This window comes from Schistosoma mansoni (assembly GCF_000237925.1).
Source record: "Schistosoma mansoni, WGS project CABG00000000 data, supercontig 0049, strain Puerto Rico, whole genome shotgun sequence".
NCBI lineage: Eukaryota > Metazoa > Platyhelminthes > Trematoda > Strigeidida > Schistosomatidae > Schistosoma > Schistosoma mansoni.
The window spans coordinates 464,867-479,265 of NW_017386028.1; the positions used below are offsets into that span (position 1 = coordinate 464,867).

General features: G+C 34.9%; 1 protein-coding gene across 1 annotated transcript; it reads right to left on the reverse strand.

Moving 5' to 3' along the window:
- Positions 1-5,163: 5,163 nt before the first annotated feature.
- Smp_005520.1 (zinc finger protein, putative) lies at positions 5,164-12,530 on the reverse strand (the record flags this gene model as incomplete). The annotated part of the gene is made up of 5 exons (XM_018790600.1): positions 5,164-5,236; positions 5,278-5,612; positions 7,886-8,169; positions 11,116-11,333; positions 12,319-12,530. Coding segments are annotated over 4 exons (954 nt in total), but the record flags the coding sequence as incomplete, so codon positions are not given.
- Positions 12,531-14,399: the final 1,869 nt, after the last annotated feature.

A 14,399-nucleotide genomic window follows, 5' to 3' on the forward strand; every position in this document is an offset into this window, starting at 1 on the left:
ACACATTCTAATTAGTGGAGTCTTCGAACACCAGCTTGTTAGACAGGCTATAGTTATAGCTCATAATAATTCACCTGTGTTTCATATTTGTATATCCACGCTCGTAGAAGAGAATTCGCATAATCAAAAGCAATTATTTCAAGTTACACTCTTTTTTTCTGGTTAGCGTCTTTTAAGTGAGTTAGTTTTTTACGGGTTGGGGTCGCTAACACCATACCCAACCCTCCTCCTTTACCTGGGCTTGGGAGCGACAGTAAATCTAGAAGAGCTACAGGCGAAGTTGAAAGTGGATCGAACGTACATTAAGGAAATCACCAATGTGCATCACGAAGCAAGCCCTAACTTAGGATCCAGAAGGGAAGCGGAAAAGAGGAAGGCCAAAGAACACTTTACGCCGGGAAATAGAAGCAGATATGAAAAGGATGAATGTTAACTGGAAAGAACTGGAAAGGATTGGATAGGACAGGGTTGGATGGAAAGTACTGGTATGCGGCCTATGCTCCTCGACGAGGGGTAACAGGCGTAAGTAAGTAACGCTCTTATTTCTATGGACCTCTGAAACACTGCTTACTTAAAACGCTTGATGACTGATTCTCTTCTATATACATATTGACTTATTAAACAATATTTATTATTAAACTAACTGCTCTTTTTACTGTTTGTATCATTTGAATTTAACATTGCAAGTAAACTATTTGGAACATATTTCGTCTAAGCTTCTTGCACTGTTGACCAACCCACGTGTTGACGGTTATTTAGTTGGAACGTACACAATGCCATGATAGAAAATGCAATCATCCCGTAACATACTAATCACATTAAAAGGTTTTTAGTTGCATTCGAAAAGTTAAAACGTAGAAGATTTTAAATGATGATATTAACAATGATGGAAGATCAAAATTAACCGAAAATTCAAAGGAAGCTAATGAAAATTTGGAAAGATGTAAGAATAGTAATGTGATGTTAAATACTTGTAGTAATTTATAATTGCATTATGACCACAGTTTGAATCTTTGTGTTTAAATATTTGAAAATATAAATTAAATGAAGAAACCTTATCTTCTTAATTAGTTCCTCATTATAGTTTCACATCAGTAGGTAATGCTCGACTTCAAAAACTTAGTTTGAAGGTTTTATTTGCCACAGACTAATCCCAATCACAGTTACCGAACAGAAATGGAATGGTTTCCCGTCCTAGTATGGGACTTCTCAGCAGTCCGTTCACTTGATTCCACAAGGTCCTGAACACAGGACTTCCAAGGCCTCAACGTGAACGCCTAATCATTAAAACTGCCGGTTCGGTACCCAATAGTAAAGTTTCAACTGAAATCAATTTACTATATAGTGAGACAATTATCCGATGCAACTGAATTAATTTCGACATGTTTGAATTTCACCAGTTGGCTTTCACTATTCATTAGCAATTAAATGATAATGTACCAATCGACAGTATTTGTGTACATTCTGTGTCATCTATGAAAAGAATTTGTAGGATACAATATTTGATCACTGAGTTGATCATCACAAACGATTACGAAAGGATACGAAAAAAATCAGGGGGGTGGGAACGAAAGTGGAGTTTTTTTGTTTTATGGTTCAATGAGTTATTGTGAATATTTAGGGCTAAAGTAATGGAAATGTATGTGTAACTTTGGAAATAATCGGATAGCCAGAATTAAGATAAAGATTCTCAACCGAAGACTCAAAGTCAAATGTTGTAAATAAGAATTACAAACATGAAATAATACTTCAAAGCATGAGTCAATTGAAGCTAGACCACCATGGAAAACCTGGATGGTCGTTCCGTCCAATTATGCGACTCCTCAGCAGTGCACATCCACGAACCCGCGCTCACGAGATTCAAACCCAGGACCTACCAGTCTCGAGCTAGAGCCCTTAACCGATAGACCACTGAGCCGGCATCCCATGGTGTCTGTGCCTAACTTCAACCAATCCACGAAGTTGAGCAACCATTCACCAATTGTCATCAGTGAGTTCCTATCTCACGACAGACGTGGTTTGCACTCTACTGGTCACTGCTTCTCACTAGAGCTCCTGGATGTACTTCCCGAAGTCACTATACCATACATTACCATACATTGACTCATGCTTTCAACTATGAAACATACTAAATCTCCACAAAGCCCCTTCTGATAATTAATAAAATAATACTTTTAACGTTATTCAAACAGCAAGATGATCGTTTGAAATCCCTCTCAAACATGTGTCTTGATGACATGGAGATGACTACATGCATGAATTTATTTAAAAATAAGTAAACAAGAAATGTCCATATGTTTCTGAATACTAAACTGTCTAAAATAAACATATTCGACTAAGACATCAACAGATAATATTTTGGTGTAGGTTTTTTATGTTGATGGATATATATAGTATGTAACACTAGTCAGAAGTGGAATTCCTTGCAGCAGAAGATTGAGATGATCGAATTTAAGAGAACAGGAATATAAACAGAGAGTAATTGTAATAACAACAGCTGTATCAGGTAGGAAGATTGGCAACTAACTGAAAATCAAATAAACAATGTCACAAGAAAAGGGAAGTGAATCTAATGAAAGGATGAATAAACGATAAGACGTCAAAGAATACTTTTACAGGTAGGAAAATGAATGAACCACTTATGTACTATGCTTCGTAACCAAATAAATGACGGTATGTAGTTGTGGAATTTCATTTCCGAATTTGGTTGAGATCGCTAATCAATCTAAGTTAAACAACCACTGAAAACGTAGAAGCACTAGTTGTCTAGCTTATAACATTTCGTGATCTCAGTAAAATGTCACCTGGTACAACAAACAAGCCACATAAATTACCTAATACTACTCAAACCACTGGTTGTTATTACGGTAGCATATCACTAGGAATAAGTGAACATAATAAACCTCAAGTAGATTTAATAAGTTTACTGTCTCTTGCTTTAACATTCAGTCACTATTTATGTTCAGTAGCCGTATTTACAAAAACAATTAAAGCAACTAATTTCATAGGTTCGATTGTAACGTAACTTTCCCGAAGATAGCCCTTTATGACATGCTTTGAGTAATTATAAAATATTCTATTCATTGTCGAATCTTGCTTATTTACATGTTATTACCCAAAACATCTGGTAATTTATAGCTAATTTGGACATTTGGATTCGGATCGCTTTTAACTTTCGATGCCAAATAATAGTGGAAATCCATCACCATTCACATATCCGCAGTTACGAGTTAATAAAGATAGGTCTCTGTTTACTCTGATCCTTAACAAAGATTGAATTACATACAGGATAGACGGGAATATTCCTGAAGTGTCAAAATTCTCATCTCAAAATATGTTACAGAACTATTTACTTGTATATATTCATCAATTTTTTTTCTTTCTACATTTGTTATAGTCATTTATTTAGATTGTGAGAGTAACTTTCAGCCAACTGAATTTGTATACTTCAGTATTATAATTCATAAAACTATACAAATGGCTAAAACTGTCAGCCGTGAAACTCAGAGTTATTTATCAACGCCATTCTATTGAGATAATGAGATTTTCTTGTTTATAACGGAAGTTGTAGCTAGATCACTATCACTACTACAGTGATTCACACATATCATGCAAACACCTTCAATATTTCGATTATCATTTAATGGTTTCATTTCAGATTACCACTTTCACCACTCAAATTTCCAGTACTTATATCCATTAACTTGTATAATACTCTCGTTTCATCTGTAGTCAGTTATCCTTTGAGTGCAGTTACCACTTATCGGTTAGCTAGGGAGAAATTTAAATTATTATAATCTCAACAATTGAATTGTATGACTGCATATTACCAAGTCCACGTACTTATTATGAAAATGAGCTATTTGACACAATAATTTATTATTTGGAATTAATTGAGTTCGTCACATAGATGCTATTGTGTTTGATATGTTCACAGTCATCAGTCTAAACAGGCAGCCATAATTACTGATCCCATAAACATTATAATGTAATAAGGCTAATATTGAATAATGGTGTTATATACTGATATTTGGGGTTCATTATGGACCTATGATACTTGAGAATTAAGGAACGACTGAGCTATTCGATTACAAACGATGGTACGAAAGAAAGCTGTAAGGGGCTGGCTTCTGTTGGTTCTTCGCGACTCCCTGGTTGGGGTCCTAGAGATACTTCAACACAGTGGCTTGAGAAGTTGTCGAACATGGTTCGGAATAAAAAGCAGTGGCGATTCTGTTGTACTTTAATTTTCTTCATAAGAATGGACGTGACTTACTCAACTGAAATAATTTTTTCTGGATGTATTTTTCCTAACTAAACTGCTTCTCCCACTGTTAATATTATTATGTCACTCTCATACACTAATTTCTATTCATAGTTACTCATCCTCCATTATCTATCTTTTCACAACCTCAATTTTATTGTGTGGTGCATATGCATTTAGTGCCCCCTTGTATCAATGTTTACATGTTCAAATGAATCAGTCAGTCAGTCACAACATAGAACTTCGTACGTACGTACATCAGTCCGAGTTGCCATACCACATTAGCACAGAGATGCAGTTGTCCATTCAAATCCCATAGTGGTAGAAGTAGTAAGAGTATAAGTATTATGTGAAAGATAAGGGTTTGAAGATGTTACTGAAGGGGTATAATCCAGTGAAATAAATTTGGAAAGAGAGAAAGGATAGGGACATGAAGAATTCAGAAGATCAGAATTTGGTAGAACACAAAGAGTGGATGCACCTTCACCATTGCAAACGATTTTCAGCTATGTCATTCAAAGTCTCTAACCATCGATTGTTATCATCTCGCAAATCCCAACCAGGTAGTCTACACCTACCAACATGGCTCAGTCCAATTGTCAGTGACTTCATGGATTTGTGCCACGTTTTGGTCTGGTCGCCCCTAGCTTTCTTCCAACCTACTCCTACACCATGAAACATTGCACGTCGGGGTAGTCGGTGGTTGGGCATACGTAACACGTGTTCAAGCCATCTCAACTGATGAAGTTTCACTACCTCATCAATCGATTTGCCATCCTTACCTAGTACACATTTAGACATACAAATGTGTTTAGTTTTACATTAAATCTATATAGCTCAACTTTTGACAACTATATTTATTATTATTATTATTAAGCTAATTACTAAAAGTAGGTAATAAGTAGTATAATATATATTCTGAAAATAAATATCCATCATTATTTTCCATACCATTTCAAACACTTCTTTAATCTGAAAATGTAAATGTAAATATTAACAGAATACAAAAATACTTGGGAAATATATAATTACATATCTGTTTCCTTCTTCTTTCTATATTCAATTCAAAATACCATTATGTACAATAATGAAATTATTATCATAAAAATTAATAAATTTGATTAGCCGAACAATCCATTACATCACTCAATAGTGCTATAATGCTATTTTGACTAGCTGTTTCCCAATAATCCTCATTATTATTATTCTTGTTTTTCTTATCATCATCATCATCATCATCATCAATTTTTCTACTTGAATCATTACGTGGATTATTACGTCTATTTCGGCTTTTGAAAACAACTGACTTGCCTAGCCGATGACGTTCCATATGTTCATTCAGTTTTTGCTAAATATGAGGACAAAAATCAATAAAGAGCAAAGGGGTCAACTAAATAGAATTGAATATTCACTATGTTCATGAAGTATGCAAAAGTGACTTTTCATGTAAATCAATTAGAATAAGAAAGGAAAAGTGAGATTAACATTTTCAGCTACTCATATGGTCGAATAAATATAAATGTTACACTTTTAATTTAACCTGGAATGTTTCTAGACTGTACTATTGTTGACAGATTGACTGAAATTTGATCAGTCCTAGTTGTCATACGTGCATACTGTGCGGAATGTATTGATATGGTCATTGTGATACAATTTTATGTAGAATAGACGAATGTGGCTGGTATTTGAATCCAGGACGCCTGTTTCGTCCCACTTGAGATTCATGCGCTGGATGTATCTGCACCGCAGAGTTGATGTCCACTATGGTGAATCCTAATTGGGACGAAACGTGAGTCCCGTATTCAACTGCTAACCACATTCACCTACAGTATATATTTGCTATTGGTAGATACGAGTTTTAATATAACATAAGCAACAGGCAGATTTACTGTATGAAAAGATAAATGACAAGCATGTGATCTTATCGAATGTGAAAAGAAAATACGATCCGTATGATTTAAATGCATGTTGATAATCCAAAATAAGCATTCCTTAGTATGGCACTGAGAATGCAAAAAAGTGCATAAGTAAAATGATTATATCGTCCTGAAAGTTTTATTATTCTGAGACCAGAGTGTTCAGTATACACATACTAATGCTGTAAAAGGATTCCGATCATCTTAAAGGTCTTTGGACATATTTACAGCAACTATTTGATCGACCAATTGTATAAACAATAAAAGACATCTGTAAAAGTAAATGCTTATGATTTTTAAAGATGAATCTCAACCAACAATTTCTCTTTCATAGTTATTCAGTTATTCCCAAAGTAAGAACTAGAGTAGACCTGCATTAATCCAAGCTGCTAAACTCTTCCAGCACATCAAGATAAAACTGATACGACGAGTGGCAAATGACTAGATGTAATATTACCACCAATGATGGCAAGAAAGATTAAGTACAGAGAATACAAGAAATTCACTTACGAGATATGGGGTATATAATAATAACGAAACTCAAAAGTTGGGGAATCATAATGTGTGAATCTACCTTTGCTATTGCTGTCAACTTCGGGTCATGACACCTAGTATCTTCAAACAACTGACAACAATTTCGTGTGGCCTGAACAAGACATTCACACCTACTGACATGGCTCAGAAAGACTGTCAATAACTCCTTGATTATAGCTGTGTAATACAAATAGATCAAGCAAGTCCTTAAGTGTGTTACTTCTCACTAAAAAACTGCCAATGAATGAGGGCATACATTACCTCAATTTTACCAAAGAGACGTAGAGATTTTACTTAGCTAGAGAATATTGAAAATTTAAACAATCATGAATCACATTCTGTTGTATACGTAGCAACTGGAAGCTATGAGAAATGGTGAGAAAAATACCCGATGCCTAGATTTATGGAAATCGTATTTTTGTGTATATATTCACTCAGAGTACGAGATTCTCATTAACTATCATACAAAAAACGTCTTCAGGTTTTAAATTATAGGCATACGGTGATGAGTTGCTACAGACATTTAACATTAAAAAATGATGTTCGCTGAATCAAGGTGACTTCGTGTTCATTCTCCGTAGATATTATTTTGGATTTTAAATATTGAGATATTTAAAAATATTCCAAGACACGTAGAAACATGAACAATTGTATTCAATCTTGATAAAGCCAACAAACTAAAGGTATACTGCAGAAAAATTCAGAAATAGAATATTTTCTAACGTCCATAAACTGGGTTTCGCATTCATACGATTGACAGCAGACAGTAAGGAAGACCAAAAACTAGATCACGTAATACTTCAAGTGACAAAGTATCCAACAGATCATTGAGATCTAGTTATGAGCCAGACGCGCGTTGACATGCGTCAAGACACCCAATGAAATCCAGGGCAGAAAAATACAATGCTAGATACAAATACAAGGTTATATATCACATATTTACTGACATTCCTATTGCCAAATATATCTATCTTCGCACACTAACCAATCAGGTCTCAAGACAAATCTAAATAAATGACAAATGGTTGATGAGATAACATATGATTTAGTAAAAGACGTTAGCAGAGAATTATTTTGTATGACAATACAATTTGTCACTAAAATATTCCTATTTATCAAACTAACAGACAAATACATGTTACTGCTCAAAATATACTAGATATCTACTTACTCTGGTAGACAAAACAACAGGACATCCACGCCATGTACATGGAAACTTTAAGTTACCATGCACTAAACGCATATGAGTATCTAAATTTCTTTTAGCTGTAAATGCAACAAGACCATCTTTTCCTTGTGAGTTGGAATTATCTTTATCGTCCGTAACACCTGGCGAGCATAAAGGACAAATAAAACGTCGTCTTACAGACGGTCCACCAGGGGTATGTGTAGATTCGTGTTCTGCTAGTGCAACGGGTCTTGTAAAACGCATATTACACGTAGGACATTGCAAAGCTGTAAAAAAGAAAAGGTTATATAGTAAGAACAGATACAGTTGAAATATCGGTAATAATAACAGCTAATTGTGCATACTAATAAATTTATTATTTTCAGCCTAAGTCGTCTGAATACTATCCTTAATTTACATATTTTGCTAATTTTGACGACTAAAGTACACAGCTTTCAAGGTTCGAATGCCACTGTACCTACTTCTATTTGGATAGATAGGTAGTAATGTTAGTATAAAAAAACATTTTAAACCATTTAAGTCTACATGTAGCTCTTCTAGGGTTACTGTCGGTCCCAAGCCCGCAAAAAGGAGGAGGGTTGGGGATGAGGTCAGTAAGCCCATATATTAGAAAACAACCTTGCTAAAAAAACGCTAACCAGAAAAAGAAGTGTCAGTAGACCATAAACGTATAGGATGGTTCAAATCAAACTACATAAGTCTACACTTCGCAAATGAATTACATTTATATATTTAAATAAATTTCTTTAAGAAACCTAATTAAGTGCAGTTAACTAAAATTCTTATATCAGTGTTTGATGATTAGGTAAATTGACCTTCTTAAAAAAGGGGGATTATGTAACGGAATGAAGGTATAAAGAAATGTAAGAATAAACTGCGATGTGAGAATACAAATAATCAACTCTGAAAACATGGGCAGGCTTCATATAGGATTGTGGCACTAGAAAAAGCGTTGACATTTTTTAATAAGCTATGATTACTGAAAAAAGCCTGTTCCATTATCAAGGTCGACGTGTGTTAGCAAAAGATCAAGCGCCAAATTATATTGTAATTCAATGTTATATTTGTACGACGTCTACAAAGTACAGTACATAATTTTTCATTATTTTTATTGATTTAATTTGATAGTGATTTGGAGAAAAGTAGCATTTGTTTGTATTTGTTGTATCCCGTGGAGAATTATGAATGGTAACTTTGAGGACTATTTATGGACCAATATGATATGTATATTTCCTATTGTATGATTGTTAAGTAACTAAAGTATCCATATTCGTGTCCCTCTTATTATGAGTTTTATTTTGACCTTTGAACTATTATTATACGATTTACCATTCCTGAGTTATACCCATTCTATCAATTACTGTTCCCCCTATTCACAGCCACATTTGGCCAAATCTTGTACAAATGTTATTTTCTATTTTATGGTACGATGTCGTCGGTTTGTTTGGTATTTAAAGCCAGTATGTTTGAGAATAATGATTCATATTGCAGAGGCTGTTATTGGTGTTCTGGACTTAACTGGTTGGGCTAGGCAGAAAGCAGGACTGATAAGTACTCAAGACTGCTCATAACGCTTTTGTGTACCATTGGACGATCAATAAATTTACTGTTCTCTAATAGGCGAGCCAACCGACATAACAACTGGGCACGCACGCGCTCACACGATATAACAGTATTAATTTAGTGTGAAATCCATTTTGAAATTTCATTATTTCAGTTTATGTATGACATTCTTTGACAATTCGTCAAATGTCAGTAAAACTTAAGCAAACGTAAATGTAGTTGGTTGATAAAACGCGTTGTGTTTTTGGAGGGTGAATAAAATCATCATCTACCATCAGTTTTTTTATTTTATTCCTTACTAACTTACGACTGCCACCACTCGTGGAGGAGATTAGACTGCCCACAGACACTCTCCATCCAATTGTATCCTAGACAATCCTTTCCAGTTATTTCCAGTTGCTAATCATCCTTTTCATGACTGCTTCCAATTATCGACGTAGCGTGTTCTTCGGTCTCCCAATTTTCCGTTTCTCCTCGTGACTCCCTTGTGGTCCTGCTTCATGATTCTCGCAATGTATGTCCCATCCACCACCTCCAGAGCCTTTTCCTAATCTCCTCCTCAACTGGAAGCTGTTCTGTCCTCACCCATAGTAGGCTGTTGCTGATGGTATTCGGTCAACGGATATTGACTATCTTACGTAGACAATTGTCGATAAATACTTGTACAGTTTCGATGATGGTTGTGATAGTCATCCAAGTTTCAGCTCTGTACAGTAGAACCATCTTGACGTTGGTATTGAAGATTCTGATTTTGATGTTGGCTTGGAGACAGCTGTTTCCAGTTTCATGTGTTCTTCAAATGTAGGAATACTGTTCTTGCTTTGCCAATCCTTGCCTTAACATCTGCATCGAATCCTCCTTGTTCATTAATGATGCCATGTCAGTTGGTTCAGAAGTTTGGGTGCGTCATGCTAACCAACTGAAAGCAACTTCGATAGACAACAATAAGACCCAGTATAGAACAGCTCCTGAAGTTCTACTGGACACCTTTGAAATCACACCCCCTAGAACAGATAGGCCAATTTCTTTGCAAGCAAAGAATGATACCACTTCTTTATTGCCTAAACGATGGGCAAATCGAAGGCACAGGCCAGGCACGAGGTTGCAGTTGGACACTATCACCAGATCCTACGAATCTGCTCAAAGGGGAGGTGGTAGCGAAATATGGATTGGATTAAAGCAAGTTTCGTGCACGATTGAGTTGGGGTACGCTGATTGGCTATTTCTTATCACATCAGCGCCAGTGGATACTTGGAAAAGACTCTAAGATCTTCTCATATAAAAACTATTAATATACTAACGTTCTTCCTATTGTGCTTCTTACTTCCATCTACCTTTGTAATTTGGAATATAATTTCGTTTCTGTTCAACCGTTCTCTGCCCTGGGGACTTGTCGAGTGAATTGGTGTCCAAGAATACTAAGCAATAGGAATATCTGGGTCGTAATAAGAGAAATTATAACACAACCTTAGAGAGAAAGCGACGTTAAAACAGTTGAGCAAGAAGAAAAAATATATAAGGGTAACTAACTGGAAGTAAGCTGCGATATTAACACTAGTGTTTTGAGAAACCATAAATATATTATATCAAATTAACAAGCAACAAAACTCCGTGAAATAAATAAAAGTACAAAGGTTCAAGTAACTTACGTGTTTTTGGGTGAGCTTTAGCAATATGGCGTCTCAAAAACGCAAAACTTTCAAAATGAATAGGTATGGGAGCAACTGATTCTCCATTTTTAGGGTTTTCAGATATTTGTTCAGAACACAGCTTACATACGTAACCATGATGTTTTAATGAATGACGTCTTAGCTTAGATGCTGTGGGGAACGCTCGATCACATTTGTCACATACATGTTTCCGTTCGCTTGAATAATGTATTAATGTAAAAAAGATGCCATATATATAACAGTATTACTATTCAATTGATTCCTTATAAGTATGTATCAACTACAAGGGCTATGATGTGTTAAACATACCCATTTACTTTCTGCCTGAACACCTATTCTTTTAGACGACAGCTGAAGTTAAATCATATATAATCTACACTGAACATAAATGGACTCTATTCAACGCTTCGTATTGTCTTTTGAAATTTATACACTGATGAGAGCCATCTATTAACGGTTAACAGGATGGGTGATATACTAAATATTAGAAATCATCCCGAAGATAATCCACTACATACATACTGTAGTGAACAAAACACTGGTTGGGGACAATCGAATGTATTTTAGAAAAAATTACAGACTATCTCAGTAAATTCTGAAAACCATACAATGAACAGTCAATTTGCAAATTAACAACCAATTGTTTCAATCTTCACTATTTCTTCTCTAATTCCATTGTTCATGCATTTTCCAAACGATTGCGCTTCATTTCAGTTCTTTGCTCATCGGTCTTCTGCCAAAATACATTCTATGTCTGACCAACACCATATACTACTTATATGGATATAAGTAGACCACACCACAATACTACTTAGAAAGAAAAGCAGCGCATCATACGGTCACACTCGTTTTCTGCAAATGAAATGGTATTAATTACACCCATGGATATTAAATAGTTGAATATCATCTCACCACGATTATATTCAAACATAAAACGGAACAAACTAAGTCAATACACTGTTGACAACTGAATACTGAATTGTGCATGAACAAGTGAATCATGGTACTAGTTCATTCAATCGGTACTTCTGTATAGCCGCTGAAACTAACGTAGGTAATGAAAACTAATTTTCGATCCAGTGGCTGGAGAACATTTAGATAAGAAAAGGATAAGGGACATACTTAACCGTAAAATGGACTTTTTACAAATAGTAGTAACAAAATAAAAATGTTAGCACCTACCCATGTACTATAGCCATATGAGCCGATACCATTTTCTTTTTTTGAAAAGGTCCAGCAGAACATTGCGAACACGAATAAGTTTTTTCGACTTTTACTGGCTCCTTTTGTTTGGATAAGTTGTTTTCTGGAATAGTTTTGGGACATTTTGAAGCATGACGAGTTAAATGTTGTTTCCGTGTATAGGTTTTACCACACTTGCAAACATATGGACGCTAGTAGAGGAGTTAATGAGAAAAGATGGATTTGTTAACTTTACGAATGCTATGTTGAAAGTGACTTGAACTGAGTCATTTCACAAGTTGCGCCAACCCACCGATGTATATTAGGAATTTCGTCGCTGTAATGCGGCAGGTATTAATTATTATTTCATGTAGTTAGTTCCCTTTATGAATTTAAATAAAGACAGAACAAATATTGATGCAGAATAGTATGAATTCATTATATTTCGTGGTTTCTCATCAGCTGCTTACAACCAAATATGTATCGGAGTTTTAGCATTGGGGTAATAAATAGTATGGAACAATGGACATAATTGAATATAAAGGATTGGAATAGCAAAAGGTCAACTATATATATATATATATATATATATATATATATATATATGCAAGGAAAGGTCATACTTGGTTGTAAGCAGCTGATGAGAAACCACGAAATATAATGAATTCATACTATTCTGCATCAATATTTGTTCTGTATTTAATTATTATTTGTTGTTATACTACACGAATGTCCAAACAGAAATAGGTAAAGCAAGACCCAATGGATAAAAGTTAAATAGTTTGAACACCGACAATTTCCTACTCATTGGGATATCACAAAAACATATTCATTAGGAAAAAGTCATAGGTTTACCAAGATGTCAAGAAAACAAGTTGACATCACCTAAAAATTTCGTAGAGACACATTGAGAGATAATTCAAATTTAAATGGTATTTTGCGTAGATAAGACTCAATAACAGTAACTTTTAGTAATAGTCGAAGGTACAATAGATTTATCTAGGTGTACTAATAAGACGAGGCAGTCGCTCAGTAAACCAATTACACAACAAGGCCAAATTTATAAATCTGTCAGCTAGCATTTTCGACATATCTTAGCATCAGATTAGAACGAAAAAGATTTACAAGGATTAAGAGATGTAAGTGCAACTACTTTGCTGACTAAATACGCGAACTTATCTGAAATGTTGAAACTTGGGAAAGATTATCAGAAAAGCAATGGGATGTCAAGAGGTTTACGGGGATAACGATGAATGAAACAACTCGTTTCAAGTGGACCAAGAGTTTCCGTAAGAGCCATGATGACCACAACGTTGTCCAGATGATCATCAACCTCCTTAGTTGATGAGAATATGGAACGTGTCAGATCTTTTATCCTCTCAAATTGCCAATTTACCATCCACAAGATCATCGGTGAACTAAATTTGGGAGCCTAACTTCTGAGGAGTTTTATGAATGTTTAGGACGGAGATGAAACAAATGTATTTCAATAAATTAATAATATACTTGGGGTTTTAGTAAGCAAAGTTTCTATGAACTCAGACCGGATATTCAATGGACGGAATACACATGTTGTTAAGAAGAGTTTCATGTAGATTTTTAATGAGGTTTATGAATTAAGCATTTCTGTAAATTAAAGCGGACTTGTACAGAGCAAGACAAAAACTAGTTTTCGCTATGGGTCGATAATGATTTGGTAGTCCTAGAAGTAGTCGAAATGTAAATAAGTATCCAGCTTAAAGACCAGATTTTAAGATAAAATTTATCATATATGACAGGGATAACTGACGATGAAATCCCAATATATGGACAAAATAGGGCTTGAGTAGTCGAAATTGTATTTTGAAACAGATCCTATCGTAAGAGACTAAATTCTGTTAAAACCAAACTCACACTTAATTCTGTGTAATTTCACGCCGTCTCTATTCCAGATCTTGCGAACTTTGGCGACTTTCGGAATCTTTAGTGAATATTGATTGACGTATATAGTCTCTATATTTGGATGTAAAACTGTCGATCAATTTCCATCTCTTTAAGTTATTAGTGACCTTCGTTTAGTTTCCATTATCTAATAAAAAACT